At 45.5% G+C, this 27194-nt stretch overlaps 2 protein-coding genes and 1 long non-coding RNA gene across 5 annotated transcripts in view; 1 reads left to right on the forward strand and 2 right to left on the reverse strand.

The window, feature by feature from the left end:
* The window catches only part of GUSB (glucuronidase beta), a 12659-nt gene extending 434 nt beyond the window's left edge, over positions 1-12225 (forward strand). The window contains exons 2-12 of one of the 2 annotated variants that reach the window (XM_081558131.1): positions 1760-1945; positions 2290-2471; positions 2655-2797; positions 2973-3160; positions 3502-3654; positions 3870-4048; positions 4371-4517; positions 6301-6385; positions 8001-8177; positions 9893-10028; positions 11731-12225. In XM_081558131.1, coding sequence (XP_081414257.1) covers positions 1760-1945; positions 2290-2471; positions 2655-2797; positions 2973-3160; positions 3502-3654; positions 3870-4048; positions 4371-4517; positions 6301-6385; positions 8001-8177; positions 9893-10028; positions 11731-11900 — 1746 coding nt within the window. In that variant the 3' untranslated portion in view covers positions 11901-12225. The remainder of the gene's footprint in view (positions 1-1759; positions 1946-2289; positions 2472-2654; positions 2798-2972; positions 3161-3501; positions 3655-3869; positions 4049-4370; positions 4518-6300; positions 6386-8000; positions 8178-9892; positions 10029-11730) is intronic. The other variant, XM_081558132.1, reaches the window with a different exon arrangement.
* On the reverse strand, positions 9499-15620 carry LOC145532644 (uncharacterized). Its single transcript, XR_014073451.1, has 2 exons — positions 11044-15620; positions 9499-9623 (listed from the first exon to the last, which is right to left on the reverse strand). It is a non-coding gene; the product is annotated as an uncharacterized LOC145532644 (long non-coding RNA).
* Positions 15621-16032: 412 nt separating this feature from the next.
* VKORC1L1 (vitamin K epoxide reductase complex subunit 1L1) overlaps positions 16033-27194 on the reverse strand; it is a 57542-nt gene continuing 46380 nt past the window's right edge. Inside the window, exons 2-3 of one of the 2 annotated variants that reach the window (XM_081558133.1) lie at positions 23701-23810; positions 16033-19851 (exon numbers count right to left, since the gene is read on the reverse strand). In XM_081558133.1, the coding sequence (XP_081414259.1) occupies positions 19625-19851; positions 23701-23810 (337 nt within the window). In that variant the 3' untranslated portion in view covers positions 16033-19624. The remainder of the gene's footprint in view (positions 19852-23700; positions 23811-27194) is intronic. The other variant, XM_081558134.1, reaches the window with a different exon arrangement.

Here is a 27194-nt window from a genome sequence, read left to right on the forward strand (position 1 = left end):
GGACTTAGGTAGGGGAGGCGGAGCCAGGTAGGGGAGGCGGAGCCGGAGCGGTGTCCCTGCCGCGAGCTGGGGGCCGATGGCCACCCAGTGGCTGGAGAGGAGTCTTTGGACATTTTGGGGCCGCACCTTTGCCATGGCAGGAAGGACCCTGAGTTCCAAGGTTTAGGTAGAGAATGGGGCTTGGCATCCAGCCGAGCACCCCCTTCTAGGTCTCCCCTCTGATTTGGGTCGGGTGGGCTGAGAACTGGGGCGGGGGTCGGCCGTGAACATCCAGCGGTCACCTCCCTCACATCCTCTTTTTTCAGTCTTTGCCGCTCAGCCCTCATCAGAGGAAGAAAGGGGTGGGGGTGCTGGGCACGTGCCCCACTCATAGTTTCCTCCGCAAAGCGGCCCCTGCTCCCTGTCCAGCCTTCCTCCCTGCGGCGCACTCGGTTGATCATCTTCCTCTTAGTCAGGGTCTGATTTCTGGACATCCTTCTTGCCCCAGGCTGGCTGTGGCCCTGGGCACACCCCTTTCCATGGAAACTCGGGTGCCTGCTGCCCTGAGAAAGAACTTCTGCTCCCACCAGACCTCGGACACAAAGCATCCTAGCTGTGGGTGTCATCAGAAAGTTATCCAATCATTCAGTCAGTATTTACTGGGTCCTCACTGTGTGGCAGGGCTTGGGCCAGCCGCTGGGCATACAGCTGTGAGGGGCAGGGAATCCCCCTTCCTCCGAGGTCCTGTGTCCCATCTGTGTCTTCAGGAAGCTCTTCCCCAGGCTGCTTCCAGACTCACTGAGCTATCTGTCCGCTCCTGCCTTGCCTTCTTCCTGAGGTGTTCAAGGGTCAAGAGGTTCAAGGGGGTCCCTGTGGGGCTCAGGTTCTGCCAGGATGTCCAGAGGTTGTATCTCATGGGCCCTGGCCCCCAATGGCCTTCCCTGACCCCAAGATAGCTCCCTGCCACTCTCCACACTCTCTGCATGGAGCTGCTCACTGACAGCAGAGGCCTTGTTCAGTGTTCTATTCCCAGCGCCTAGAACACCGTGTTGGAGAAGGCAATGGCACCCCACTCCAGTACTCTTCCCTGGAAAATTCCATGGACGGAGGAGCCTGGTGGGCTGCAGTCCATGGGGTCTCTAGGGGTCATGCATGACTGAGCGACTTCACTTTCACTTTTCACTTTCATGCGTTGGAGAAGGAAATGGCAACCCACTCCAGTGTTCTTGCCTGGAGAATCCCAGGGACGGGGAGCCTGGTGGGCTGCCGTCTATGGGGTCGCACAGAGTCGGTCACAACTGAAGCGACTTAGCAGCAGCAGCAGAACACCATGTAGGTGTTCCCTGTGCACCCTTGACTGAGTGAGTGAGTGAGTGAGTGAGTGACTGGGTCTGCTTCACGGAGTCGTAAAAATTAAATGAGTCCATGAAAGACATTGGTGAGTTGCTGGCAGGGTGGTCTGGAATCTGGGAGGGTCTGGGAGAAGTCCTATTTTTTTTTTTTAATATTTTAACGTGCAGCCAAATAAATATTTGGCTGCATCCAGTCTTAGTTGTGGTGCTTGGGCTTAATTGCCCTGCAGCACGTGGAATCTTCCCAGACCAGGGATCGAACCTGTGTCCCCTGCATTGCAAAGCAGATTCTTTACTGCTGGGCCTCCAGGAAAGGCCCTGGGGAGAAGTCATTTTGTCCAGCTTTGTCCTGCAGGCGGAATTGCTGGAGACCTGGCCCCTTAGTTTCCTGGGTGGTCTGGACCTGATTTCCACCCTTGTCTCCTCAGTCGGGCCCTACCCTGGACATGCCGGTGCCCTCCAGCTTTAACGACGTGGGCCAGGACGGGCAGCTGCGGAGTTTTGTTGGCTGGGTGTGGTATGAACGGGAGATCACCCTGCCCCAGCGGTGGACCGAGGACCTGGGCATGAGAGTGGTGCTGAGGGTTGGCAGCGCCCACTACTACGCCATCGTGGTCAGTGCAGCGGGCAGCAGGCAGAGCGGGTGGCCAGGCATGGGGCGGGGCAGGGGGAGGGCTGCCCTGGGGTGCCTGCTCCCAGGCGTCACCTGACAGCCTGCCTCTGGGGTACGTGCGGGGGCAGGGGCACATTTAAGGCCCCAAACTGGGGTTTGTGCCCTGGGTGGGGGAGGGTGGTCTCGTCTATTCCCCTGGAGCCCCCTTCTTCCACTCCCGAGGTCAGTGGCAGCTGGCAGAACCCTCAGCCTGCCCCACTGCGCCCGCTTCCCCCATCCTGCACTTGTGTGTGAGGGCGTGTCGGGAATGGCCGGGCTCCCCTGCTTGTCTCCCTGTATCTGCAGTGGGTGAATGGGGTCCACGTGGTAGAGCACGAGGGGGGCCATCTCCCCTTCGAGGCTGACATCAGCAAGCTGGTTCAGAGCGGGCCCCTGTCCTCCTGCCGCATCACCATCGCCGTCAACAACACGCTCTCCCCCCACACCCTGCCGCCTGGGGTCATCCTCTACAAGACGGACCCCTCCATGTGAGCAGCACCTCGCCAACCCCCCACCCCCACCCCCACTCCACACCCTGCCCAGAGGTCTTCCCCCCGGGGGACAGGGTGGCTTCAGCAGAGGTGAGGCCCTGGTTCTGGGAGGCCAGGGAGACATGTGAGTTGAGATTGAAGGATTCGGGACAAGGCCACTGTACCCTTGCTCCGTCCTAGGTACCCCAAGGGTTACTTTGTCCAGAACACAAAGTTTGACTTCTTCAACTACGCGGGACTGCATCGGTCTGTGCTCCTCTACACCACGCCTACCACCTACATCGATGACATTACCGTCACCACCGACATGGACCAAGACATTGGTGAGGCTCCTGCCAGGATCTGCCCTCAGTCAGGCCCAGAGTGGCTGGTTCCCTGTTTGGAAAGATCCCCTTGGAGACAGGCTCTCCAATCCACCTCCTCAGGGTGCTCTCACCTGTAGGACCCCAGCTCACATGCCCCCCTTTTCTCTCTCATCTGATCTCTCGTCTCCTATAGGGCTGGTGAATTACCAGATCGTTGTCCAGGGCAGTGACCACTTCCAACTGGACGTGAGTCTTCTGGATGAGGAAGGCAAAGTCGTGGCCAAGGGGGCAGGGGCCCAGGGCCAGCTGCAGGTGCCCAGTGCCCACCTCTGGTGGCCGTACCTGATGCACGAGCACCCTGCCTACCTGTACTCATTGGAGGTAATGGTGGTGAGGACTGGGCTGGGGGAAGCCGTTTGCCCGCATCCAGCAGCCCTAGCTTCAGCAGGCCTGGTCCCCTCAGCTTCCTGGTCCATTGGATTGAAGAGTCGCCAGCCTGATTTTTTCAACCCTTGGTGGGGAGGCTGAGTTGGAAGAGTCGGCCCCAGGGCAGTGTGGGTGAAAGTTTCTCCTTGCTCACGGCAGATGTAATTTCTGCTTTTCTCCACCTGCAGTCCCAGAGGTGGGCCTCCGTGGTTTGCCAGGGGATGTCCTGTGAAGCTCAGGCTGCGTGGGGCTCAGGCCAGTCAGGCTGCCTCACGCCAAATGCTCGGCTTTCGCAGGTGAAGTTGACGGCGCAGACGGCCGTGGGGCCCGTGTCTGATTTCTACACCCTCCCGGTGGGGATCCGCACCGTGGCCGTCACCGAGAGCCAGTTCCTCATCAATGGGAAGCCGTTCTATTTCCAAGGGGTCAACAAGCATGAGGATGCAGACGTGAGTAGGGGCTCCTGGGTCACTGTTTCTCGCCATCCCCTTCCCCGGAGCCCCTGGAGTGGCTGAGGGCAGCTCAGAGCAAACCGCCCCAAACCACTGCCTGTGCTTGGCCTGGATAGCGGGCTGATGGTGACTCCAGGGGCCCCGGCTGTTGGAGGAAACGTGTCTGGGATGGAGTTGAGGGCAGGGGCTCACTCATCTCTGCTGTCCCCCAGATCCGAGGGAAGGGCTTTGACTGGACGCTGCTGGTGAAGGACTTCAACCTGCTTCGCTGGCTGGGCGCCAACGCCTTCCGCACCAGCCACTACCCCTATGCGGAGGAGGTGCTGCAGCTCTGTGACCGCTACGGGATCGTGGTCATCGACGAGAGCCCCGGTGTGGGCATCATGCTGGCGTGAGTGCCCGCTGCCTGCACCGCACGGTCCTCCCAGCTCGGCAGCCTGTGCGTGCGTGCTGTCGCTCAGTCGTGTCTGACTCTGCGACCCCATGGACTGTAGCCCACCAGGCTCCTCTGTCTATGGGATTCTCCAGGCCAGAATACTAGAGTGGATTCCCATTTCCTTCTCCAGGGGATCTTCCCAACCCGGGGATCGAACTTGTGTTTCCTACGTTGGGAGGCGGGTTGTTTACCACTGAGTCATCAGGGAACCCCGGAGTTTCTACTAGAGGGAAAGAAAATCAGACTGACCTGCTCCCTTTCCTCCCTTGGCCCGCAGCGAGAGCTTCAGCAACGTGTCTCTGCAGCACCACCTAGAGGTGATGGAGGAAATGATCCGCAGGGACAAGAATCACCCGGCCGTTGTAATGTGGTCCGTGGCCAATGAGCCCGCTTCCTTCCTGAAACCGGCTGGTTACTACTTTAAGTGAGTGCTCCTGCCTTGCTTGGGCTGGGTCCCGAGTGAGACTGCAGCCTGCTGGCCCAGCTCAGCCTTGCCTGGCAGCCACGGGAGAAAGGCGGTGAGCCCTGGGGTGGGTGTGGGCTGCTCCCAGCCCAGTTGCATCTATCCTTGGTCAATTCAGGAGACCAGGTACCCACCCACCCTGATTATGATTTCAACCGAGTATCTCCTTGACACACCTGAAATGAAATCCAGAGTTAACCTAACCTACTTATACGTAAAACTTCAAATTAAAAAAGATAGTGACGTGGCCTGACTGACATAAGGAAGAGACATTTGTCAAAGAATATATAAATGTGTGAGCCTGACTCCCCAGAAGGGCCAGTGAAGGAGTCAGGTGCTTGCACCTTCTGGGAAACTCCCTGAAAACACAGCTACAGAAGCTGATGACAGGGCTGGAAAGCATAGCGGGTGACTCTGGTGCCATGAGCAGCATTTCCTTCTGTTCTGCTCTTTTCTAAGGCACTGAACCATGGCAGGTAAAGTTCCAGTCAAAACTAAGCACTATTGTTATTGTTTAGTCGCTAAGTCGTGTCTGACTCTTTGTGACCTCATGGACTGTAGCCCACCAGGCTCCTCTGTCCATGGGATTTCCTAGGCAAGAATACTGGAGTAGGTTGCCATTTCCTTCTCCAGGGGATCTTCCTGACCCAGGGATCAAGCCCGCATCTTCCACTTGGCAGGCGGGTTCTTTACCACTAAGCCACCTGGGTCTTCCCTTGATTTTTATGGTGTCTCCATTCCTGGGAAATTTAGTACATGTTAGAACTGCACAAAACCACTTTGCAATGCTTTTGAGTTCACCTCTAAAGGGATTTAAGCTTTATAAAGCTGACTTACCTAGGCACATAATTATAAACAGATTTTCAATGACGTGCATATTCTGACTATCCTAAAGTTACGTTGTTGGATGGGACCATGTCATCTGAAGTTCATTGTCCGTTCACTGCATACCAATAACTTCTCCCACCCGCCAGGCATTGCTGTGGGCAGAAACCTCACATAGGGGCCATCTCCCCACAGTGGGCCAGCCTCTTGGCGTGTTCCTTGGTTCCTTCTCTTTCTTACCATCCTGCAGTTGTAGCGTAGCCTGGAGTGGGGAATTATTTCACTTACTGCAGAGGCAGCAGAGGCCATGGAAATACTCCCTAGGAGACACTGCCTGCATCCCCCTGTCCTGGATGGAGGCTCTGGGTAGTGGACCTTATTGGGCAAAGACGAGCTTTGGACACACAGCTGGAGGTCGGGTTGGGCAAAAAATTCGTTTGGGTTTTTTCATAACATTGTTCAAAAACTCGAATGAACTTTTTGGCCAAGCCGATACATAGCTATTTAAGTCATGTGCCCAGCGCACCGCTTGCCTCCCAGGACACGCTCCCTAGTGATGTGTTAAATTAATACTCATCCTAACCTGCACCACATCCTAGTTTTGTCAGAGATGCGGAAACTTGCTTTTGGCAGCGCCCAGCTCGAAGATCTCAGCTGTGCCTCTCATCCCTTGAGGATGGCCCCCTTTGGGGGAGGAGTTGGGGGCTAAGATCTGGGGAGGCAGGAAGAGAGAATGATGTCAGGGAACGTGATGTCTCAAGGAACACGTTTGCTTACCTGAAATACCCTAGAAGCCAGGGAGGAGAGCCATGTCTTGGGGGTTTTTTGTCTGGGAAGACGGGAAGGAGAGGGTTCAGGAGGGTTACCTGAGAGCCCTCCCTAGACTGACGGCACCGTGTCTTCTGCCCTCCGTGGACAGGACGCTGATTGCCCACACTAAAGCCTTGGACCCCTCCCGGCCCGTGACCTTTGTGACCAACACCAACTATGAAGCAGACCTGGGGGTGAGCCTGGAGGTCTCTATACCACGTCTTCCCTCTGCCTGTCCTCTTGTCCTGCCCTGATGCTTGCTGACGTGAGCTTCTGGGAGAGACCACGAGCAGCCAGTCTGACCATTTCCATAGATGGTCTTTGGGTTAAAGAGAACTGCCAGGCAGTCATTTGCCAGGCAGTGTAGCTTCTTGACACTAAGGAGGTCAGGTGTAGGGAGGTCGAATTCATTCTCAGTTCATTCTCAATTCATCGGTTTCTCTGCACCTTGATTTAATTTTATGCCTCTCCGCATAATATGCTCAGAAAAGGGCAGAGGTTTAAGGGAGCTTAAAGTCATCACTGACTTGTGTTTCTCCAACTTGGCTGATCGTTGGGGCTACAAAGGGAAGCTTTTTGAAAGTACAGAGCTCCGGATTTTGAGATTCTGATTTATAAAGACCAGGGTAGGAATCTGAGTTTTTAAAAAACTCCTCAGTGATTCCAGGCATCAATCAGCTTTGGGAACCACTGATGAGATCCAGTGCTGGGGGCACTGAAAATTGAAGGGAGAGGCTCCCCAGCCGGTTGGACCCCATGACTCCTCTCATGGTCCCTGGGCACAGCAGCCCCTCAGAAACTGGGTTGAATTGTTGCACAAAAGCTGTAAAACATGGGAGCAAGAAGATGATTCACTCGGGAACTGAGGCCAGTACTAAAAAGTGCTCCAGAAAGAGAAATCATCTCAAGAAAGAGAGGATAAGCAACTGTGTACAAGTGTAAATTGTGAGCACTGTCATTTTCACACGGACCGGATGGTTTGCAGCCCGACTGTTCCGGTGCCATCCCCTTCAGAGGAAGACGACTGTGCTGGAACACCAGCGGGGCACAGGCAGACCTGGGTGTCTCACAGTCTCAGTGGCATCCCTTCCTGCTCTAGTGGGCAAGGGAGCCTGTGCTGGTGCCCCCAGAAGGTTGCCAGGCTCACCCGCTGGGATGTGTGAGCTGTGGTCACGTGCCCACCCAGAGGTACCGCTTCCCACCTGCATCTTTCCGCCCCAAGTTCAGAAGGGTGCTGTAGTCCCTTGGGAGAGATGGACCACATGGGTCCCACTGCAGACTCTGCAGGCGAGCGTGGGTTCAGGTGAGCTTTGCGGTCCACTGAGCACCCCATTGCTCAGATTCGCGGCGGTCCTGCCCCCCAGCCTGGGCTGCCCTCCTAGGAGGGAGCTGTCTAGTCTCTCCAAGGCCCATGACAGTAGCTCAGAAAGGGGACTCAGGAGGCTCTGTGAGGAGAAAAACTGCCTTTGGCCCTCAGTTGGGCCAAGGGGATGACTAGTGACAGGAGCATCTAGAGATGAACGAAGCCCAGCCTGGATGGGCTCCCCTGGGGCCGGCATGCCTGGTGCCAGCTCCGCCTCTCATTGCCCTCCCCGGAGCCCAGCTGCAGCCAGGTCAGGGGTGCCGGCCCAGAACGAGAGACTTGCTCCGTTCACTCGCTCCATTCAGGTCCCTTCTGACTCTTATTTCCTACACGTGTGCATCTAACGCACTTTCTGCACTCTCTTATTACCTCCTCTGCCAGAAGCACCCCCCGAGTGTGAGTCCTCCACTCCCCTGGTTGGTGGACTCGCTCCCGTGCTCTTGCAGGCGCCGTACGTGGACGTCATCTGTGTGAACAGTTACTACTCATGGTACCACGACTCTGGGCACCTGGAGGTGATTCAGCTGCAGCTGGCAACCCAGTTTGAGAACTGGTATAAGGCCTACCAGAAGCCGATTATTCAGAGCGAGTATGGAGCAGATTCCATTCCAGGGTTTCACGAGGTAAGTTGCATTGAAGACAGGGTTTTTTTTTTTCCCCTCTCTCGGACAGTGATGTCAGTCATCACTGCCCCAGGCTAGAGATCTGCCTCCTTCCCCGTCCCTCACTTGTCCTGGCGACCTCCCACAGCTTACCGGGCTTCCCCTAAGCCGCCCCTCCCCATGGTCACCCTGGACTCAGCCTCTGTTCCATGTGTGTGGTCCTCAGGTAGCCTCCCACATGCTACCCAAGTGGTCCCTGGAACAAATCCAAACCTTGTCCTGTCCCTGGCTTTCCCTGACCCCACAGGACGAAGCCCTAATCTGTGGTCGGGGCTGTCCATGTCCTCTGCCCTCTGCCCTCTCCCAGGCCTTCAGTCCTGGATCCTGGTCTGTTCTGTTTGGTGGCTCCTGTGCTCACCTGGCCTCTTCCTTTTGCCCAGGAAGCCGTTCTTAGCTCCATAATCGCCAGCTAATGGAATTTGACTCAGCGTTCATGCTTCCGCTCAGGTGTCCACTCTTTGGTGAGGAGGACCCCACCTACCTGGGCAGAGGAACACCATGAGCTGTCATGCTCTCTCTGGTTCTCTCCTTGACCAGACTGGGGGCTTTTCCCTTGGCTTCCTAAGCACTCTGCAGTGCATCCTGTATAATAGCATTTTAATCCTTCTCGTTGGGAAGGAGGACCAAAGCCAACAGGGGTTAGTTCTCTTGTAAGATGACTGCAGTGCTGCACCCTTGAGCGTTAAAGACTCAGCACTCCCCTCAAATTCCCATGAGATGAAAACTCAGACCTTATGCTCTAAGAACATCTCAAAGATTGTTATATCTTAGCACACGACAGACGTGAGCTTTTCCCCGAAGACTGAGTCCGTAGATGTGCCCTCTGCTTTCCTCCCTCCTCACCTGGCAGGTCTCAGCTTCAGTGAAGCTTTCTGTGGCCCCTGCCTCAGTCTGCGCCCCCTGCTAACCTCCTCCTACCCAGCCCCTCACACACTACATGCTCCCAATTCACCCCTGTTACACTTAGAGCTTGTGTCTTGCCAGATTGTAAAACCCATGAGGGCAGGGACCCTATCTTCCTAGTTTGTTACTTTGTCCCTAATGCTTGGCATATAAGCAGATGCTAAATAATGATTTGTTGAATAGTCGGTGGGCTAAACAGCAGCTCCTAGATGAGATACAGGGGAATTGGAGACAAGTTAAATCTGAATCACACAAGTGCTCAAATTATGCATTGGCAGCTACTTCAGCTTTGGGTTTTAAATTTATTATCCAGAGACGTACTTTTATTCCTAGTGTAGTTCAGTTGTAAGACTGCAGTGGGAAATAGAGGTGGGAAAAATTAAAGCAAATATTAAATTCTGTTTAATGGGAATTCCCTGGTGGTCTAGTTGTTAGGACTTGCACTTTCACTGCCGAAGGTCCAGGTTCAATTCCTGGTTAGGACACTTAAGACTCCACCAGCTGCTTGGTGCGGCCAAAAAATAAATAAAATTCCGTTTATAAATAAAGCAGTTACTAATTAAGGTTGTTATTGTTGTTTTAATCCTTTTTTTAAACCCTGGGCTACATCATACACTGGCTTGTCCCTACACCAATATCAGCAAGTCCTGCAGGCACTGTAGCCCACCGCAAGGACAGATATTTTGGTCATCATCGCATGGGTCTTTATTTTTATCTAATATTTACAGTTTTGCTGGTTCTGACTCCTAACTTCTCTTTGCCTTGAATTCCAGGATCCACCACTGATGTACAGTGAAGAGTACCAGAAAGGCCTGCTCGCGCAGTATCATGCGGTTCTGGACCAAAAACGCAAAGAATATGTGGTTGGCGAGCTCATCTGGAATTTTGCTGATTTCATGACTAATCAGTGTAAGTGGCATTTGGGTGCACGGGATGTACCCCTTCTCATTGTTTCTGGTGGGTATGTTAGTTCAGGACATTTGGTTCTAAGAACCCTGGAAACAAGCAGGGGAAGGCTGATATCATCAAAGCAGGCTACACAGGATTTCCTAGGAAAAAGTCAGTTGTGTTGAGCAAGCAGCTGATTACTTGCGTGCTCCAAGTAATGCAAATCATTTTCTGAAGTAAATGGGAGAGGCGACCATCTCAAGGTAGAGGTGGCCAGATTTCCTCTGTGTTTCACGACAGTGTGAGGAAAAAGTGGATCTTGCACTGGAATTTACTGGGATACACTCATGATTCTAGGGTAAGGTACAAAGCCTGAGAAACTTAAGACATTTCAGTCTATTTTATATGATTTGCTTATGAAAGGCAGGTTCCCCAAATATAGGTTAAGTTTCAAAGGGTTTTGAATGTAGGAGTGTTTAAAAGCCTTCAGAGTGAACATGGTGTGTACTTTCTCAAGTGAGGACAATGAGAAATTTCCAAATGAATGTTTCCTGTTTTTTTTACCCCTCTAGGTTACTAGCTTCTTGATATATTGTAAATAGAGGAAAGCAAGCTGGGGGAGGTAGGGAAGAACTGATAATAGTGGGAATTACCTTTTACTACTTCTGAGGAAAGACAGGTTTTTGGAAGGTTAAAGTTTAATTAAAAATCAGAAGGGGGGGGGGGGTTGCTTCCTGATGGTCCAGAGGTTAACACTGCACTCCCAATGCACAGAGCATGGGTTTGAACCCTGGTCGGAGAACTAAGATTCCTCATGCCATGCAGGATGGCCAAAAAAAAACAAAATAAGAAAAAAAAGAAAAATCAGAATGGCAAGAGTGAAACAGGAAAAAGAGAACATGAGCCTCCCCTCTGCTTGGCAGATGAGATTAATGGCTCCTGGAAATAAACTTGGATGGAAGCCTAGTATTGTGAGTAGGGGCACTGGCTTTGTGTAGTAAGGAATTAGCTGTGTGATCTTGGACAAGGTACCTACCTTTTCACAAGCCTGTAAAGTGGGGATAACGCCTACCACCTTGAGGGTTGACATAGGGACTCCACTTGAAGTGCTTGCACGGTGCCTGGTATTTGCTTTTCATGGAAGAAATGATTGCTGTCTTGAACTTTTCAGTGGGAGAGACCTTTCTATTTCACAGAAGGGGTGGTTTCTCTTGGGGGTGGAGAGATTTCCTGGGAGCATAGCTGCTCTTTCCACCTCCCTCTCCAGCGGACCTGCCTCCAGGGGTGGGGACCCAGCTGGAAGTCTGCCTGGGAGGCCTTTAACATCTACTAGCAGATCCTACTTGGGCCCCTTTGAGTGGTCAAGACTCCGGCTCCTACTAGGAGAGCAGTCCTTTCAGAGAGGGCTCCAGCCTTTCCAAGGGTAACTTTGTCTCAGCCCTGCTCCAGTTACCAGGCAGCAGGGTACCCAAAATGTCTTAAACTTTACCTTACAAGGAAAAGATAAACAGTTTTGGATTCTTCCCCTAATGGATGAAAGCTGAAGTGTTTCGGGGAGCACTGGTATTTAAGTCTTTAACCCATTAAGCGGCCACTTCTGAGTCCACACCAGGCCAAGCAGCTCTAAAGCATGGAGACATTGCTGAGTGCCCAGCGTGGCTCCAGGCTGGTTCTGATTTTCCCTATCAGAAGTCATCTGAAACACCTTTTGCCTTGTTTTTAGCACCAGTTCGGATGGTAGGGAACAGAAAAGGGATCTTCACTCGGCAGAGACAACCAAAGAGTGCAGCATTCCTGTTGCGAGGGAGATACTGGAAACTTGCCAATGAAACCAGGTACCACGGGTCAGCTGTGAAGTCACAGTGTGTGGGAAGCAGCCTGTTTACTGTTTAAAGTGAGAACTACCTCTCTGCAGACGCTAGCTCGGTCAGCTCCTCCTCCCCACGGAGGGGGGCTACTTCCATCACACACAGAGCAAGAGTTTCCTGCGCTGTGCATGGCAGACCTGGAAGCTTCTCACTTGGATTTCGTGGTCATTTGCTAGAAGGGAACATTAGGGAACTCTAATAAAAAGACTTGTAGGGCCTTCCCTGGCAGACCGGTGGTTAATACTCTGCACTTCCATTGCAGGGGGCTTGAGTTCGATCCCTGGTTGAGAAACTAAGATCCCACATGTTGCACAACATGGCCAATAATAAAAAAAAAAAAAGAAAATAAAGGCTTTTGTCATATGAGAATGAAGAGTTGGCTTTAAAGTGACCATCCGTAAACTGAATGATCTATACTGCTGAAAAGCATCTGCATTTGTTCTCGGTGTCTCAGGCTGTTTTTGTAGCCTTCAGTTCAGTTCAGTCACTCAGTCGTGTCCGACTCTTTGCAACCCCATGGACTGCAGCACGCCAGGCCTCCCTGTCCATCACCAACTCCCAGAGTTTACCCAAACTCATGTACATTGAGTCGGTGATGCCATCCAACCATCTCATCCTCTGTCGTCCCCTTCTCCTCCCACCTTCAATCTTTCCCAGCATCAGGGTCTTTTCAAATGAGCGAGTACTTCGCATCAGGTGGCCAAAGTATTGGAGTTTCAGCTTCAACATCAGTCTTTCCAGTGAACACCCAGGACCAATCTCCTTGCAGTCCAAAGGACTCTCAAAGAGTTTTCTCCAGCATCACAGTTCAAAAGCATCAATTCTTTGGCGCTCAGCTTTCTTTATAGTCCAACTCTCACATCCATACATAGCCTTGACTAGACAGACCTTTGTTGGCAAAGTAATGTCTCTGCTTTTTAATATGCTGTCTAGGTTGGTCATAACTTTTCTTCCAAGGAGTAAGCGTCTTTTAATTTCATGGCTGCAGTCACCATCTGCATTGATTTTGGAGCCCCCCAAAATGAAGTCTGCCACTCTTTCCACTGTTTCCCCATCTACTTGCTATGAAGTGATGGGACCGGATGCCATGACCTTAGTTTTCTGAATGTTGAGCTTTAAGCCAACTTTTTCACTCTCCACTTTCACTTTCATCAAGAGGCTCTTTAGTTCTTCTTTGCGTTCTGCCATAAGGGTGGTGTCATCTGCATATCTGAGATTATTGATATTTCTCCCAGCAATCTTGATTCCAGCTTGTGCTTCATCCAGCCCAGCGTTTCTCATGATGTGCTCTGCATATAAGTTAAATAAGGGTGACAATATATAGCCTTGACGTACTCCTTTCCTGATTTGGAACCAGTCTGTTGTTCCATGTCCAGTTCTAACTGTTGCTTCCTGACCTACATACAGATTTCTCAAGAGGCAGGTCAGGTGGTCTGGTATTCCCATCTCTTTCAGAATTTTCTACAGTTTATTTTGATCCACACAGTCAAAGGCTTTGGTATAGTCAATAAAGCAGAAATAGATGTTTTTATGGAACTCTCTTGCTTTTTCGATGATCTAGCAGATGTTGGCAACTTGATATCTGGTTCCTCTGCCTTTTCTAAAACCAGCTTGAACATCTGGAAGTTCATGGTTCACGTATTGCTGAAGCCTGGCTTGGAGAATTTTGAGCATTACTTTATTAGCGTGTGAGATGAGTGCAACTGTGCAGTAGTTTGAGCATTCTTTGGCATTGCCTTTCTTTGGGATTGGAATGAAAACTGACCTTTTCCAGTCCTGTGGCCACTGCTGAGTTTTCCAAATTTGCTGGCATATTGAATGCGGCACTTTCACAGTATCATCTTTTAGGATTTGAAATAGCTCAACTGGAATTCCATCACCTCCACTAGCTTTGTTCACAGTGATGCTTCCTAAGGCCCACTTGACTTCACATTCCAGGATGTCTGGCTTTAGGTGAGTGATCACACATTGTTTTTATCTCAGTCGTGAAGATCTTTTTTGTACAGTTTTTCTGTATATTTTTGCTACCTCTTCTTAATATTTTCTGCTTCTGTTAGGTCCATACCATTTCTGTTCTTTATTGTGCCCATCTTTGCATGAGATGTTCCCTTGGTATCTCTCATTTTCTTGAAGAGATCTCTAGTCTTTCCCATTCTATTATTTTCCTCTATTTCTTTGCACTGATCACTGAGGAAGGCTTTCTTATCTCTCCTTGCTATTCTTCTGAACTCTGCATTCAAATGAGTATATCTCTCCTTTTTGCTTCTCTTGTTTCACAGCTATTTGTAAGACCTCCTCAGACAGCCATTTTGCTTTTTTGCATTTCTTTTTCTTGGGGATGGTCTTGATCCCTGTCTCCTGTACAATGTCACTAACTTCCGTCCATAGTTCATCAGGCACTCTGTCTATCAAATCTAGTCCCTTAAATATATTTGTCACTTCCACTATATAATCATAAGGGATTTAAGTCATACCTGAATGGTCTAGTGGTTCTCCCCACTTTCTTCTATTTAAGTCTGAATTTGAAAATAAGGAGTTCATGATCTGAGCCACAGTCAGCTCCCGGTCTTGTTTTTGCTGACTGTATAGAGCTTCTCCATCTTTGTAGTCTTAACCAAGCACAGAGTCTTGGGAAACCTCTGCTTCAGCACTCATACCCCATTCAGAGTTGCTGCTTACAAACTGTGCTGCCACCAAACCAGCCCTGCTGCCTGCGCTTGTGGGCAGCCTTGACTTGAGTGGGTGACAGTAGAAAACAACTGCTAGGAACTCCACAGAAGGGCTGAAGTTTGAGCAAATTCACAGAAAGTAGTATCATGCTGGAAGAAGAAGGCAGAGGGTCTGTGAACCGGAGCTAAGCTGACAGAGAAGCAGAAGAAAGGTAAGAATGGAGCAATGTCGGAACTGGAAGGAAGCTCAGAGGTTACCAGTGCTTCTGGGACGTTCTTCCAGCCGCAGCCGTCGTTGTGTCTGGACTGAAAGGGACAGACGGGTGTAGAAGCCCACTGGACCATCACAGCCGACTCCACTGACGGTGGGGATGCGGCCTCTGAATGGACAGGCCGCAGACAGGACAGGCTTCTGTACCTGGTGCTGCCACCTGCTCTGCTCCCGAGGACGGTCTTTCCTTAGGAATCTGTCCTCTTGCCCCTCTTCCACAGGCTCCATTAAGTAAGGTACGTTATTTGTAAGATTTCAGTGTTCATCAACCCTGATTTAAAGCTGAAAGCTTTGGAAAAATACTGTCCAACCAAATTGAAGATCATAAATCAATGTAGTTCTTAATACAGAGTTTGATCCACATGTCTCAACACATGCCCTTTTTTAACCTTCCTTTCCAAGCTCCATGAAGAAATGAGAGTGTTGTCCACCCAAATAATAAGTTAGGAATTTTAGGGGCTGTATATTTCTTTTGTTACCACTAAAACTTCTAAGTTCCTTGAAGTAATCAAGTTTTATGTTCCAGTTTCATGTCAAGGGATAATACATAAAATTCTTTACCTGACAAACATTTTTAAAAAAATGAAACATGACAGACACACTTAAATGTTTTACAAATTAGGGGTAAGATTCTTTTCTCAAGTCCTAAGGTCCTAACAAAGGACACATTTGTTCTATTCAATAAAATATGGCTAAGTGCATTTCCAATGAAATTATCTTTCTTGCAGATATTACCTTTTTAGGAGATTTTAAGAGTGGAGTATTCAGGGTGAGCTACAGTAAAGCAGTGGAAAAACAACTGATCAATACAATCTATGTGCTCACAGAACTGTAAGCAGTAACATCATCTTCCATTAATTCTTGACAACCACATACATCATAAACCCACAGGAATTCCAAGAACTAGAATCTCTAAGAATTCTGCTTGTGTCTTCTATAAGTTACATATAATTTAAGAGAAAAAGAGTCAACTCCATCCCTGTAGAAATGAGGCTATGGTATTAATTGCAAGGATCATTTATAGGGACTTCTGACGGTCCAATGGTTAAGACTCTGCTTTCCAGTGCAAGGGGCACGGGTTCGATCCCTGATTGGGGAACTAAGGTCTTGACCTCAGTGTGTGACCAAAACTTAAAATCATTTCTAAGACTGAATTCATTTCTGCTTATTTTCTGAAATGTAACACTGCAGTATAAGAATGAGGGCAGCACACCTTCCACAGGTAACTTCTACATTTATTTTATACCAAAAAAGTTATGTGCAACAAATAAACATTCTTACATATTTACATTTGTTTTTACCAGTTAGCAAAACTGTGTCCTAAATCTCTGATAAAGAATATTTCTATCTATATTAAAGGGGAAATCTGCCCAGTGAACTCCATTTTACATGAATGTTTACTCTGGAGCTTAAAGCACTAGTAATAAATATTTTTTGATGGAACATACTATACAGATCATACACCTAATACTTAGGCCATGCTTAATACAGTTTTATAACAAAACATTTCACCTCTTCTGGGCTAATATGTAAAAAAAAAAAAAAAAGTTTAACCAAGTCACCTGAACTCCCACCCCCATCCCTTTGATTTATTGAAGGGTAGTTCTCACAAGTTAGGACTCATAAGTGCTGCCTAAAATATATAAATAGCAGTGTTTAACCAGTACTTGCCCATTGGGGAAAAAATACACAAAAATACACGAGGACAAAGATTGAATATTAGGTATTCTTTCCCAGATAGGTTACCAAAAATGAGAGTGGGTTTCTTGTTGGCAGTTGTCCGGGACTGATGTTCAGGGTAAGATCTGTCAGCAGTTATTGGTGTCAAGCTTTGCTGAAGACAACCTTGTACTTCTGCTGATAGTCTTAAATGAAATCTAAGAAAACTAAAGCCGACTCACAGTTTTAATTTCATTGTAGTCTTGGTCCTGTAGTCTACGTAGGAGGTCCAAAGATCTCTTGTATCAAATGAGAGATCTTTGTCTCTTTGAATGAAAATAGTCAATGCTATCAACATCTTTAAAAGTCATGGATTTAAGGAGGGGCTACATACACCCAGGGCACACAGCTAGTTAAACCTGACACTTCACCAGAAGCTGACCCTCAACTGATAGCAACTAGCTGCAATGAAAAAAAAAAAATGAAACCCTGCAAACCACCAAGCTTTCCTAAAATTTATCATGTAACCACGACTTCTCTTATTTCTTCAAATGATAGGACTGTCAAGTAAATAAGAGGCTTCATCTGTTACAAATCATTTTGAAAACTGAGAAGCAGAAATTCACATTTTCCCCAACCTGTTCTTCAACACTGGTAGCTAATAATGTTGCAGTGTTTAAATATTCAGTCTGAAATAATCTTAATAACCCTCAGACTTTTATAACAGGGGGTTTTCCCCTTCTAGGGTAGAATTGAGGATGTAGAGGGAAGCCTGGCTTCTTCCCAGGGAAAAATACCAAATCACAAATACCAGGGTGGGGGTCCTTTGCTTAGAGAGATAACGGGCATCACCACGTGGTTATTTCAGGCAGCACATGTTCATCATTCAGTGAGGACATGAATTCTGGGGTCGTAGGAATGTGGCAACAATTTGTCTACAACTGAAACAGTGGTGTCCCCAAGGCTTAGAAAAGCAAAGGAAAAACCTGAAGGGTCTGGCTGAACAGTCTGATGTTTTCTCACAAAAGAATTGCAGGCGTTCACAAGAACGCAACATCGAGACAAGCTTTAACTCTACTCCGTTGACCGATACAGAGGAGGGCAAAGAACAATTTTAAATGGGGACACAAGGAATTTGTTTAGCACGACCAGAGTTTATAAATATATATACCACGATGTCATCATGGTGAAGCCGTCTCCAGACTAGTGGAGGAAAGAGAAGCAGTGAACTGCTGATCTGCTGGGTAGAGGGGAAGCTCTGCTGCCAGACAAGCTTGTCGTGCAGGTCTCCAGAGTGAGAACGTGTTTCTCCATAAATACCAGACATCTAATCATCGCTTTCTAGAGTTCTTTAGAGAAACAAGAACAATACATACATAATAAAACAGACACTGAAATATTCACATTCATGGGAAAAAACATAAGCCTGGATGAAATCAGAACTAAGCTATCTTTTACAAAACTGGTTTAAACTGGTTAAAAGTACATTACAATGCAATTTGATACCTGCCTTGGGCTAGAAGAATACCCTGCATCAGTTATGACAGTTGGTTGGAAACTGCTGGACAGTTGATGACTCTACATGTTATGGTTTACAGAGCAGAGCCTGTCCCCTCCCTACAAAAGAAGGCAGAACACTCAGTAGTTACCAGTTTCTTCTTAACGTAATGATGAACAGAATTGGAAGCAAAAACATGGCTACTCCTTCTCAACCTAACCTTTCTATAGAATGCAAGTTTCCTACTTCATGCTGAGAAAGGAAGGAAGGACACTTCTGCCCAAGTTCAACACACAAAATATTTGGTTTGAGATTTAAGACAGAAGGCACTTTGAACATTCTGATAGAAGATGTTAACCAGAGAAATGTACTGTCACTGTTTCATTTGGGTTTATTCAAATCGCTTTCAAACACTCTGCATTGGGGTAGTTATTAGAAAGAGTACTTTCCACCTTGAGATATTTCTCCCTTTAGTACTCCTCCCAGTTAAGCCAACTGAGCAGCATGTCAGCCCTAAAGTTTACAAATCTAATATCTGACTCTAAAACAATGAAACTAGATGTCCGGTTAGTCAGTGAAGAAAGAAACAGGAGCAACACTATGGAGCTACCCAGGAGTAATCCTATTCTGCAGTGACTGGGGCTTATACTGAGGATTTTCCAAGCCAATACTGTTTGGTCGACTGGCACTAATGTGAAGGGAAATTATCTGCATGAAAATTCACCTGTTGTAAGAGACTAAGAAATGCCATAGTACTATTTCCAGCTTTTTGCCAGAGAAATCTACCCATTTTCCCACCTTTAGTGTCCTGAAAGCTTTGAAAGTCTGGTCACATGACTCACACTGTAAGGTTCTAATTGATCCAGTTTTATGACTAGGTACAAGCTTGACTTGAAAGTCCAAATTTAGTTTCTTCCTTTCAGAGGAAGGAGATGAAAGGGAACCAGTCACCCTATTATTTTTGCTGTCAATGCTGGACCCACAGCTGCCAGTCCTTTCTACAAGATGCTTGGTGTGGACTTAGTATTTTCACTACGTCTTCAGTCAGCGTTGAGCTGATGCTTCCTCATCGCTACACTTCAACTAAGCTGTACAGCAAGTTTCTGCAGGGCTGGATCCAATATCTCTACCTTTATTTACAAATATCACATAAATGGATTCTAGTTGAATCTACATGTTTAAATCCATTGGCTAAAAAACATATTACATATTGTAAACATGGCAATATTGAATACAGTATCTATTCTAAAATATTTTCATGTCATGATCACATTTGTTATACCTGAAATTGAATTTATACACATTAGAGAATTACTAGCAATGGTTGCTCACTTTACAACTGAGGGGAAGGGGCTAGGGCTACATTTTACCATTTCAGAAACATCTCCAAAGTAAAGTTAAAGCTTGTCTTTGATTGGCTTGGTGTATCCTTTTTTGTATCCATATTTAAAATGAAGATTGACACAGAAAATAGCTAGAGCCCCTTCTAATTTACAGGATTTTAAAAAATCAGTTTAAGATTCTTAGGGAAAGTGTCTGTTGTGAAGAAGAATAACAATAATAATTAAAAAAAAAGAAAACCCAAACTGCTGCAAAATAAACTTAATGGAAAAAGGGACTTCAGACTGTCAGTTAAAGAGTTCGTCAGGCAGTCAGTCCTGTTTGGGCTGCAGTTGCCGTTTCCAGGCTTCGTTCAAGTAAACTAGTCGTTTGTAGTTGATGATAAGAAGAATGAAGTTCAGCACATATGTGATGACGCAGATGATGCAAAACTCCTTCAGCACAAAGTACAGGATGTAGGCCAGGTACAAAGACCCCACTACAGACATGATGGAGGATGTCATAAGGATTAAAGCTGCAACTGCACTTGCTGTCAGACCTGCAAGAGAAAGGGACACTTGGCTCAGTCAGACCTTGACACTGGAGAACAAGTTTCCGAGTTCAAATGTAATATTTTGTGATTTGCTGCAGGGTTGGAATACTGATCTTAAGACAAAACACTCTGAAATTTTGAGGACAAGACCTACAGGTCTATTTTCTTAAGTTTTATAGCTGCAGTGTTATTGTTTTTTTTTTTAATTTTTTTATTTTGTATTGGAGTATAGCTGATTAACGATGTTGTGATAGTTTCAGGTGAATAGCGAAGGGACTCAGCCATACATATACATGTATCCATTGTCTCCCAAGGGCTTTCCTGGTGGCTCAGTGGTAAAGAATCCACCTGCCAATGCAGGAGATGCGGGTTTGATCTCTAGATTAGGAATATCCCCTGGAGAGGAAATGGCAACCTACTCCAGTATTCTTGCTTGGGAAATCCCACAGACAGAGGAGCCTGGCGCGCTACAGTCCCTGGGGTTGCAAAAGAGTCAGACATAACTTAGCCACTAAACAACAACAGCATTCTTCCCCAAACTCCCATCCCGTCCAGGCTGCCGCATAACACTGAGCAGAGTTCCCTGTGCTATACAGTAGGTCTTTGTTGGTCATCCACTTAAAATATAGCCGTGTGTACATGTCCATCCCATAGATGCACTGTTTTTGACTGGTCAATATTCTGGATGAAATATTATTATTTCATAAACTAGCCTTAGTTAAAGCATGTAAAGAAACTATGCACTTTTGCAATCACATTATACAATGAAGCAGATTTGTAAAACTGACAGCCCTACCTCCTGTAATGAATAAAGTAACGAGAGGAGAAAAAAAAGTAATGTGAGGACCACAACCTTCTCTTCCAAGCAGGACACATTTGGTGAGACCATCCCAGACCCTTTTTACTATAGGCAGGCTCCCCACCTGTGGAAAGTAAAATTTGCTTTCCTGTGTTTAGATCAAATTTATCAAAAATCCCATAATGGGAGATGATTACATCAACATGCTGTTGAAGGAAAAAAAAATCATGATAAAACATTTCAGAAAGGGCTCACCCTGGGGCATAAGGAAAACCACATTTGGCCAGTTGGCCACATGTGGGTCAAGCCAGACGGAGAAAAAAGGCAGTTATATGTGCTAACCTGAGTTCTCAAGACAAAGACTTGCCTGAATTCTTGATGCTATCATCTGACATCTTCATGTTTGGTTTTGTAATTTCCTGTAGCCAACAGTATTGAGAACATGTGCATTTATTTCAAGGACAAGAGGAGACAGCAGAGCATATTAAACTACCTACCCTCCGACCCAGCAACTAATGGGTAAGGATCACAGAAACAGGAAACATAAATAAGTGGTAGTGGTTTGAAGAGGTTAATTAAGGAGCTGAGATCACACGGCCAGTACAATAAGAAGTTGCCTCTGGGCTGTAGCCTAGCCACGGGGACCAACTTGCCCAGAGACCACTTAGTACTAGAGTACATGTTTTTTAAAGAATCTTTTTTTTTTTTAAGCAGAGGAGTATTTGTTAATTTATTTATTTGACCACACTGTGTGGCATGTGGGCTCTTAGTTCCCTGACCAGGGATTGAACCTGCATCCCCTGCATTAGGAGTACAGAGTCTTAACTACTGGACCGCCAGCGACATCCCTGATGCTTTAACAAGGCTCTTTCCAGACTAAGATACCATTGGATTATTTATGCCACTGCTTTTGTAAATAAACACTTATTATAACCCAGCCACACTCATTCATGTATGTAAAGACTGCATTTGCACTTGAATGGCAGAGTTGAGTAGCTGTGACAGTCAGCAAAGCCTAAATTATTTTCTAACTGGCCCTTTACTAAAAAACAAAGTTGGCTGACCTCATTTATGCTAATATCTCAGACTTTAAAAATGAATGCTGGCACCTTAATTTTTATCTAAGAAAGTTAATTTCAAAATGATATAGGCAAGTTATTTACTCTCTCTGTGCAACTTTTCCTTAAGTGTAAAAGTGGGATAATAATCATGACTGCCTCTTAGGACTGTTGTGCAGATTTAAAGAGCTAATAGGATGGGACTTCCCTGGAGGTCCAGTGGTTAGGACTCAGGGCTTTCACTGTGGTGGCCTGGGTTCATTCCCTGGTTGGGGAGCTGAGATCCCACAAAGCTGCACAGCGCAGCCAAAAAAAAACCCTCCATCTTGAACAACTTATAAGGGAGTGAACCTGATGTGCTCTGGAAAACCATGTTTGGGGAGCCCAAATGTGCCTCCAATGGTAAAGACACGAACACTAAAAATGCATGTGAATGTCTAAAATGTGACTAGAAAAAATACATACGATACACATCTTTTCAAATGTGTATATAATGAAATTAACAAATTAAATATTACAAAACAGTGATTTATTCTACCCATTTCCCAAAATTAACATAGTCAGAAGCTTTTCTTAGGTTATTTTATTGTGAACTTATACTTTATATTCTTCTTTAGAAATCCAAACAAAACAATTAAATGGAATAAAAGGTGAAAGGTCTCAACCCTGCACATATATAAACATACACTTATCCTCTATCTATTATACCACAATTTGCTTTTTTTTTAATTGCTAAACTAGGTCTTGATCTTCCAGGGTTTGTAGACCTACTTTTCCCTTTAATGGCTACATAGTATTTTCTAGCATGCTTGTAACCTAGTTTATTCAATCCTTACAAGCTACTTCTAATTTTTTGCTCTTTTAAACTGTACTGCTATGAATATCCTTGTGTGTGTTGTTTTATTTCTCCAAGATATACAGATACGGAAGGGGGAAAACTTGATAGGGCTGTTGAGAAAAATTTAGGTGCACAGTTCACCTTAGAATAAATCTATTGGTGCTAGAAAGAAGACCTGCCAGATAACAGGATAAAATATTAACAATTGAAATGCAAGGACAAAGATGGATGGATTTAACTCTGAAAGTATAAAACCTTCTGTATAATCAAAATTCACAAAATCAACGTTTCTAAAACAAGAATAAAGAATGAGTAAAATGTTTGTAACAAATATGAAACGTACTGTTATCAGGATCCCAATAACTGAATTGGCAATAAAAGGAAATTAAAATACTATAAAATTAAAGTAATGGCTATTAATATGTAACTACTGAATTAGAAATTTTATAGAAAAAAAAATGAGGATGGTTGAAGCTGTGTGAAAACCTGACAACTGAGAGAAAATCAGTGTGGCTCTACCTATTAAAATCCATACCCCCCAATAATCTATGTTGACTCATTCATCCTAAATTTAGATATTTGTTTTACAGAAATAATTCAAAGAGAAAAGGGAGTATGAAAAGAAGACTTTAAACAAAGTTAATCACTGTAGTGTTATTTAGAACATTAAAAAATTGGAAGCCTTGATGTCCACAACAGTAAAGCACTTAAGAGGACAGACAGTATGAGAGTTCACATAAATTTAAGTAAAAAAGTAAGGAACAATGGCAGTAGTGGCTATATAAAGGTGATGGAATTATGACTGAATATTATTTACCATTAATGTTTTCTCAATGCATAATATTTTAAAATAGCTACAGAGTATACAAAATAACAAGGAAACAAGGTTTCCAAGGCAAACTGTTTGGAGTAATAATTTCCCTGAATGGGACTTGTTTTTGTGAGCATCCTAGGATGCTCCTATACCAAGTTCAGGCTGAGTGTCATCAAAATCTTAGTGAACCAAGTTTTCACAACACAAAAATGGGTTACAAACTAGTGGTTCTAACATCAACATCTGCTTTTTATTTACTATAAAGACACATCAGGGCAAAGAGACAAAGTACTAAGTAAAATATAACAAAACAAACTTATTTATGTATTGCTGTATAAATACTTACCAAGTAATAACTGTAGTATATAAAATATAAGTCCAAAGATACTGTTTGGCTGGTTTAATACACCATCCTTTCCAAAAATGGAACCCAAAAGACCAAATCCTCGACCCCATCTGTAAAATAAAGAAAACCAGTAACCCTATATTTGAGTTTTCTTCTTTTTAAAAAAGGAGGACTATCTGAGCATTTCCTGCCCACATACCCATCTGAATCTCTAAATTGCCAGTTTCTATATAGTCTCTTTTCCAAAAGGTTGAACAAAGTGTTGTTTTTCTGATAGCATTAGTATTTGCAGAAGAAGGGCTCTTTCAGTTTAAGCCAGGGTCTCTCTGAAGCAGCACCGCTGACATTCTGGGCTAAATAATTCTCTGTGGTGGAGAGCTGTTCAGTGGGGGGCATTACAGGGTATTTAGAGGGCCCTGGCTTCCACACCCCCCTCTCCACCAGCTGTGTCTACCAAAAATCTCTTCAGCCATTGCCAAATGTCCCCTGGGGGCAAAATCACACCCAGTTAAAAGTCACTGATGTAAGCTGTCCTATTTCTTCACTCAAAGTGCATAGAATGAAACTTTTCCTGACCCAGGACATGCATGAGGAGACATATCCTGGGAGCATTATCTTTAAATGTAGACTATCCAAAACTAAACTTTTTCCTGGAATCTTACCTCACAAGTAAAAAGCTGATGCATTATTTGCCCCACCAGTTTTTATTTTAGTTTAACTGAAAATTTTGCATTTGACTTTCCATTTTCAGAATCTTATTTTCTTATTAAAAAATTATTAAATTCTGATTTAATAAAATTTGATACAAATAGTAGACTAACATTTAGTTTGTATAAAAACCTTTAACGATAACTTTAACTCTTGTCAACTCCAAATGGGCACTTGCCATCTACTTCTACAAGGATTAAATCATGTGCTGCTGCAGCTGTTGATTTTCAATACCCTGTAGGACAGGTTTTCAGATAGTCAGATATGTTCAGGAGCTGATTTCATGAGCCCAGTTCTTGTATCTCCTCATATCTAGAAAAGCACTTAAATCCTTCATAGTGACAACTGCTGCTCCTGACTAGAAGAAGCCTGCAGGCAAATCCGTGCTTGACTGCATGGACTGGCCCCCACCAAGGCCACGGATATACGGATATACGGACCCTTCCCCTGCTGGTCTGAAATGCCGTCTGCCGGGCGACAGTCCTCACTTTGCCCCAAGGAAAACTTAACTTGCAACTCTCACATTGTGCGTTTTTTAAAGTCAGCACTCTGAATGGAAGTGCTTTATAAAATACCAAAAAGAAAGTGTTTTCAGTCTATAGCAAAGTGCTCAATAAAACCTAAACTTCAGTTCTGAAGACAAACTACCTGAGAAGTTAAACAACAAACAGAAGATAAGCATAAATGAGTGATTCTTCATTAGGTGCATGACTTCAGTAGTCCAAGAAATAGTGAATCTCTTCATAATGATGAGGGTGGGAGATAGTATGACCCCAATTTTACAAATAAGTGAACACCATGAAGATTGTTGTTGTACAGTTATTTCATTTAGGGAGAAGTAATGGACATATTCCATTTAGGGAGAAGTAATGGACAGGTAAATGACCAGGTTATCTTCAGAAATGAGCTATTAACAGGAAAATTGAGAAGGCGGGTTTATTCTAGATCAGAACTTTTGAAAAATTTACACTGCATACCAGAGAAATTTTGTTAAAATGCAGATTTTATTTCAGCAGGTCTGTGATGCATTTCCAAACAGAACAAAATGTTCCCACGTGATGCTCATGCTTCTGGTCTGAGGACCACTCTCAGCGTCACTGCTTTACATGGAGAAGGGGTGGAAGGAGCTACTATAGCTAGATGGTCAGGGGAGGCCTTTTTCAGGAATTTATTCCTGAATGAGAAGCAGCAGCCAGTCTCAGGAACAATGGCAAGTATGAAGGCCTGGAGGCAGGCAAGAGCTCGGGGTGCGTGAAAAGCCATCCAGCTGACTCTGAGGAGAGTGACAAGAAGATAAGGCACCATCCCATCACTTATGTAACTTACAGCCTTGTCTGTGGGCCATGATGAAGAGTTTGAATTCTATTCTAACTGTCATGGGAAGCCACTCAGTGGCTTTTGAACAGGAGAGTAATAGAAGCTTTATAATGATCACTCTTGACTATGGTGTCAAGAACAAACTGCAGGAGGGCAGGGACAAACTATGCAATCAAACTCTGGAGCCCTCTGCATCTGAAGTAGGAATTAAAATGTAAATCACCAACTTTGGCAATGGAAATAACTGGGCATACTGCCGAAATTATCACACGTAAACAGAATTTTTATTCTAAGCATTGGTCTGTGCTTAGAATTAATACTAACTATCCACATATGATCCTGTGGATATGTTCCTCGAAAACAATGCAGTAATCCACAGAATGAATACACCATTTTATCCAAGGAATATATGCATAAGGTTTAAAAATCAAATAACACTGAAAGCCTTATAAAACAAAATTGAGGTATTTCCTACTCCAGCCCTCTCTACACTCAGCTTTGATCCCCACAGGCAACCACTTTGATGCCTTTTAATTATTTTCCCCTTTTATTTATTTCCACATTTCTAAAGAATATCTTTACACTGCTATTTCTTGATTTATCAATTCTAAATGCTATCTTTTGACATTCTAATACAGTAGAGCAGAAAGCTGCTTAAACAAAAACATTTTAACATGGAAAGCTTCAAATGTACATACACAAAGTGAACAGAGCTGGGTAGTAACCTCATGTCCCTATCACGTAGCTTTGAAAATTGTGCCTTCTTTTATTGCCACCTTTACCCACTAACCACTTGATTATTTTTAATTTTTTAAGGTAAAATATACATAAATGCACAAATCTTAACTGTATAATTTTGACCAATACAAATACCTGAGTAACCCTGGTATACAAATTGTAATCATGGTATAGTAATTCTGGAGTGTGAAGTAATTCTAGTAGTGTGAAGTAAAAGTATAAGTACCTTTCATTGAAAAAAACAAAAACCACCTCAACACTCTATAGAGTGCTTCCATCTCCCAAATTAAATTGTTCGTCCCTTTCCAGCAACCTGTTCTTCTCTCTGCCCACGAGCAAGAGGTACATGACTGCCTAGGTTTGTAGGAATCCAGCCTCGGAACCAAAGTTAGATCTCTGGTCTCCTGGATTGCAGTGCCGTGCTCTTTCCTTTATCCTGCATAACATTATAAAATGCAATTACTGGAACTTCCCTGGTGGTCCAGTGACTAAGTCTCCATGCTCCCAATGCAGGGGGCCCAGGTTCCATCCCTGATCAGGGAACTAGATCTCACATGCTGTAACTAAAGATCCCTTGGCGAAAGAAATGACAACCCACCCCAGTATTTTTTCCTGGAGAATCCCATGGGCAGAGGAGCCTGGTGGGCTACAGTCCATGGGGTTGCAAAGAGCTGGACATGACTGAGCACGCATACAAATACAATTAATAATGCTGAGTATAGCTTAATACA

Source organism: Giraffa tippelskirchi, chromosome 13 (genome assembly GCF_054371585.1).
Source record: "Giraffa tippelskirchi isolate mGirTip1 chromosome 13, T2T-mGirTip1v1.2.pri, whole genome shotgun sequence".
In the NCBI taxonomy this organism is placed as follows: Eukaryota; Metazoa; Chordata; class Mammalia; order Artiodactyla; family Giraffidae; genus Giraffa; species Giraffa tippelskirchi.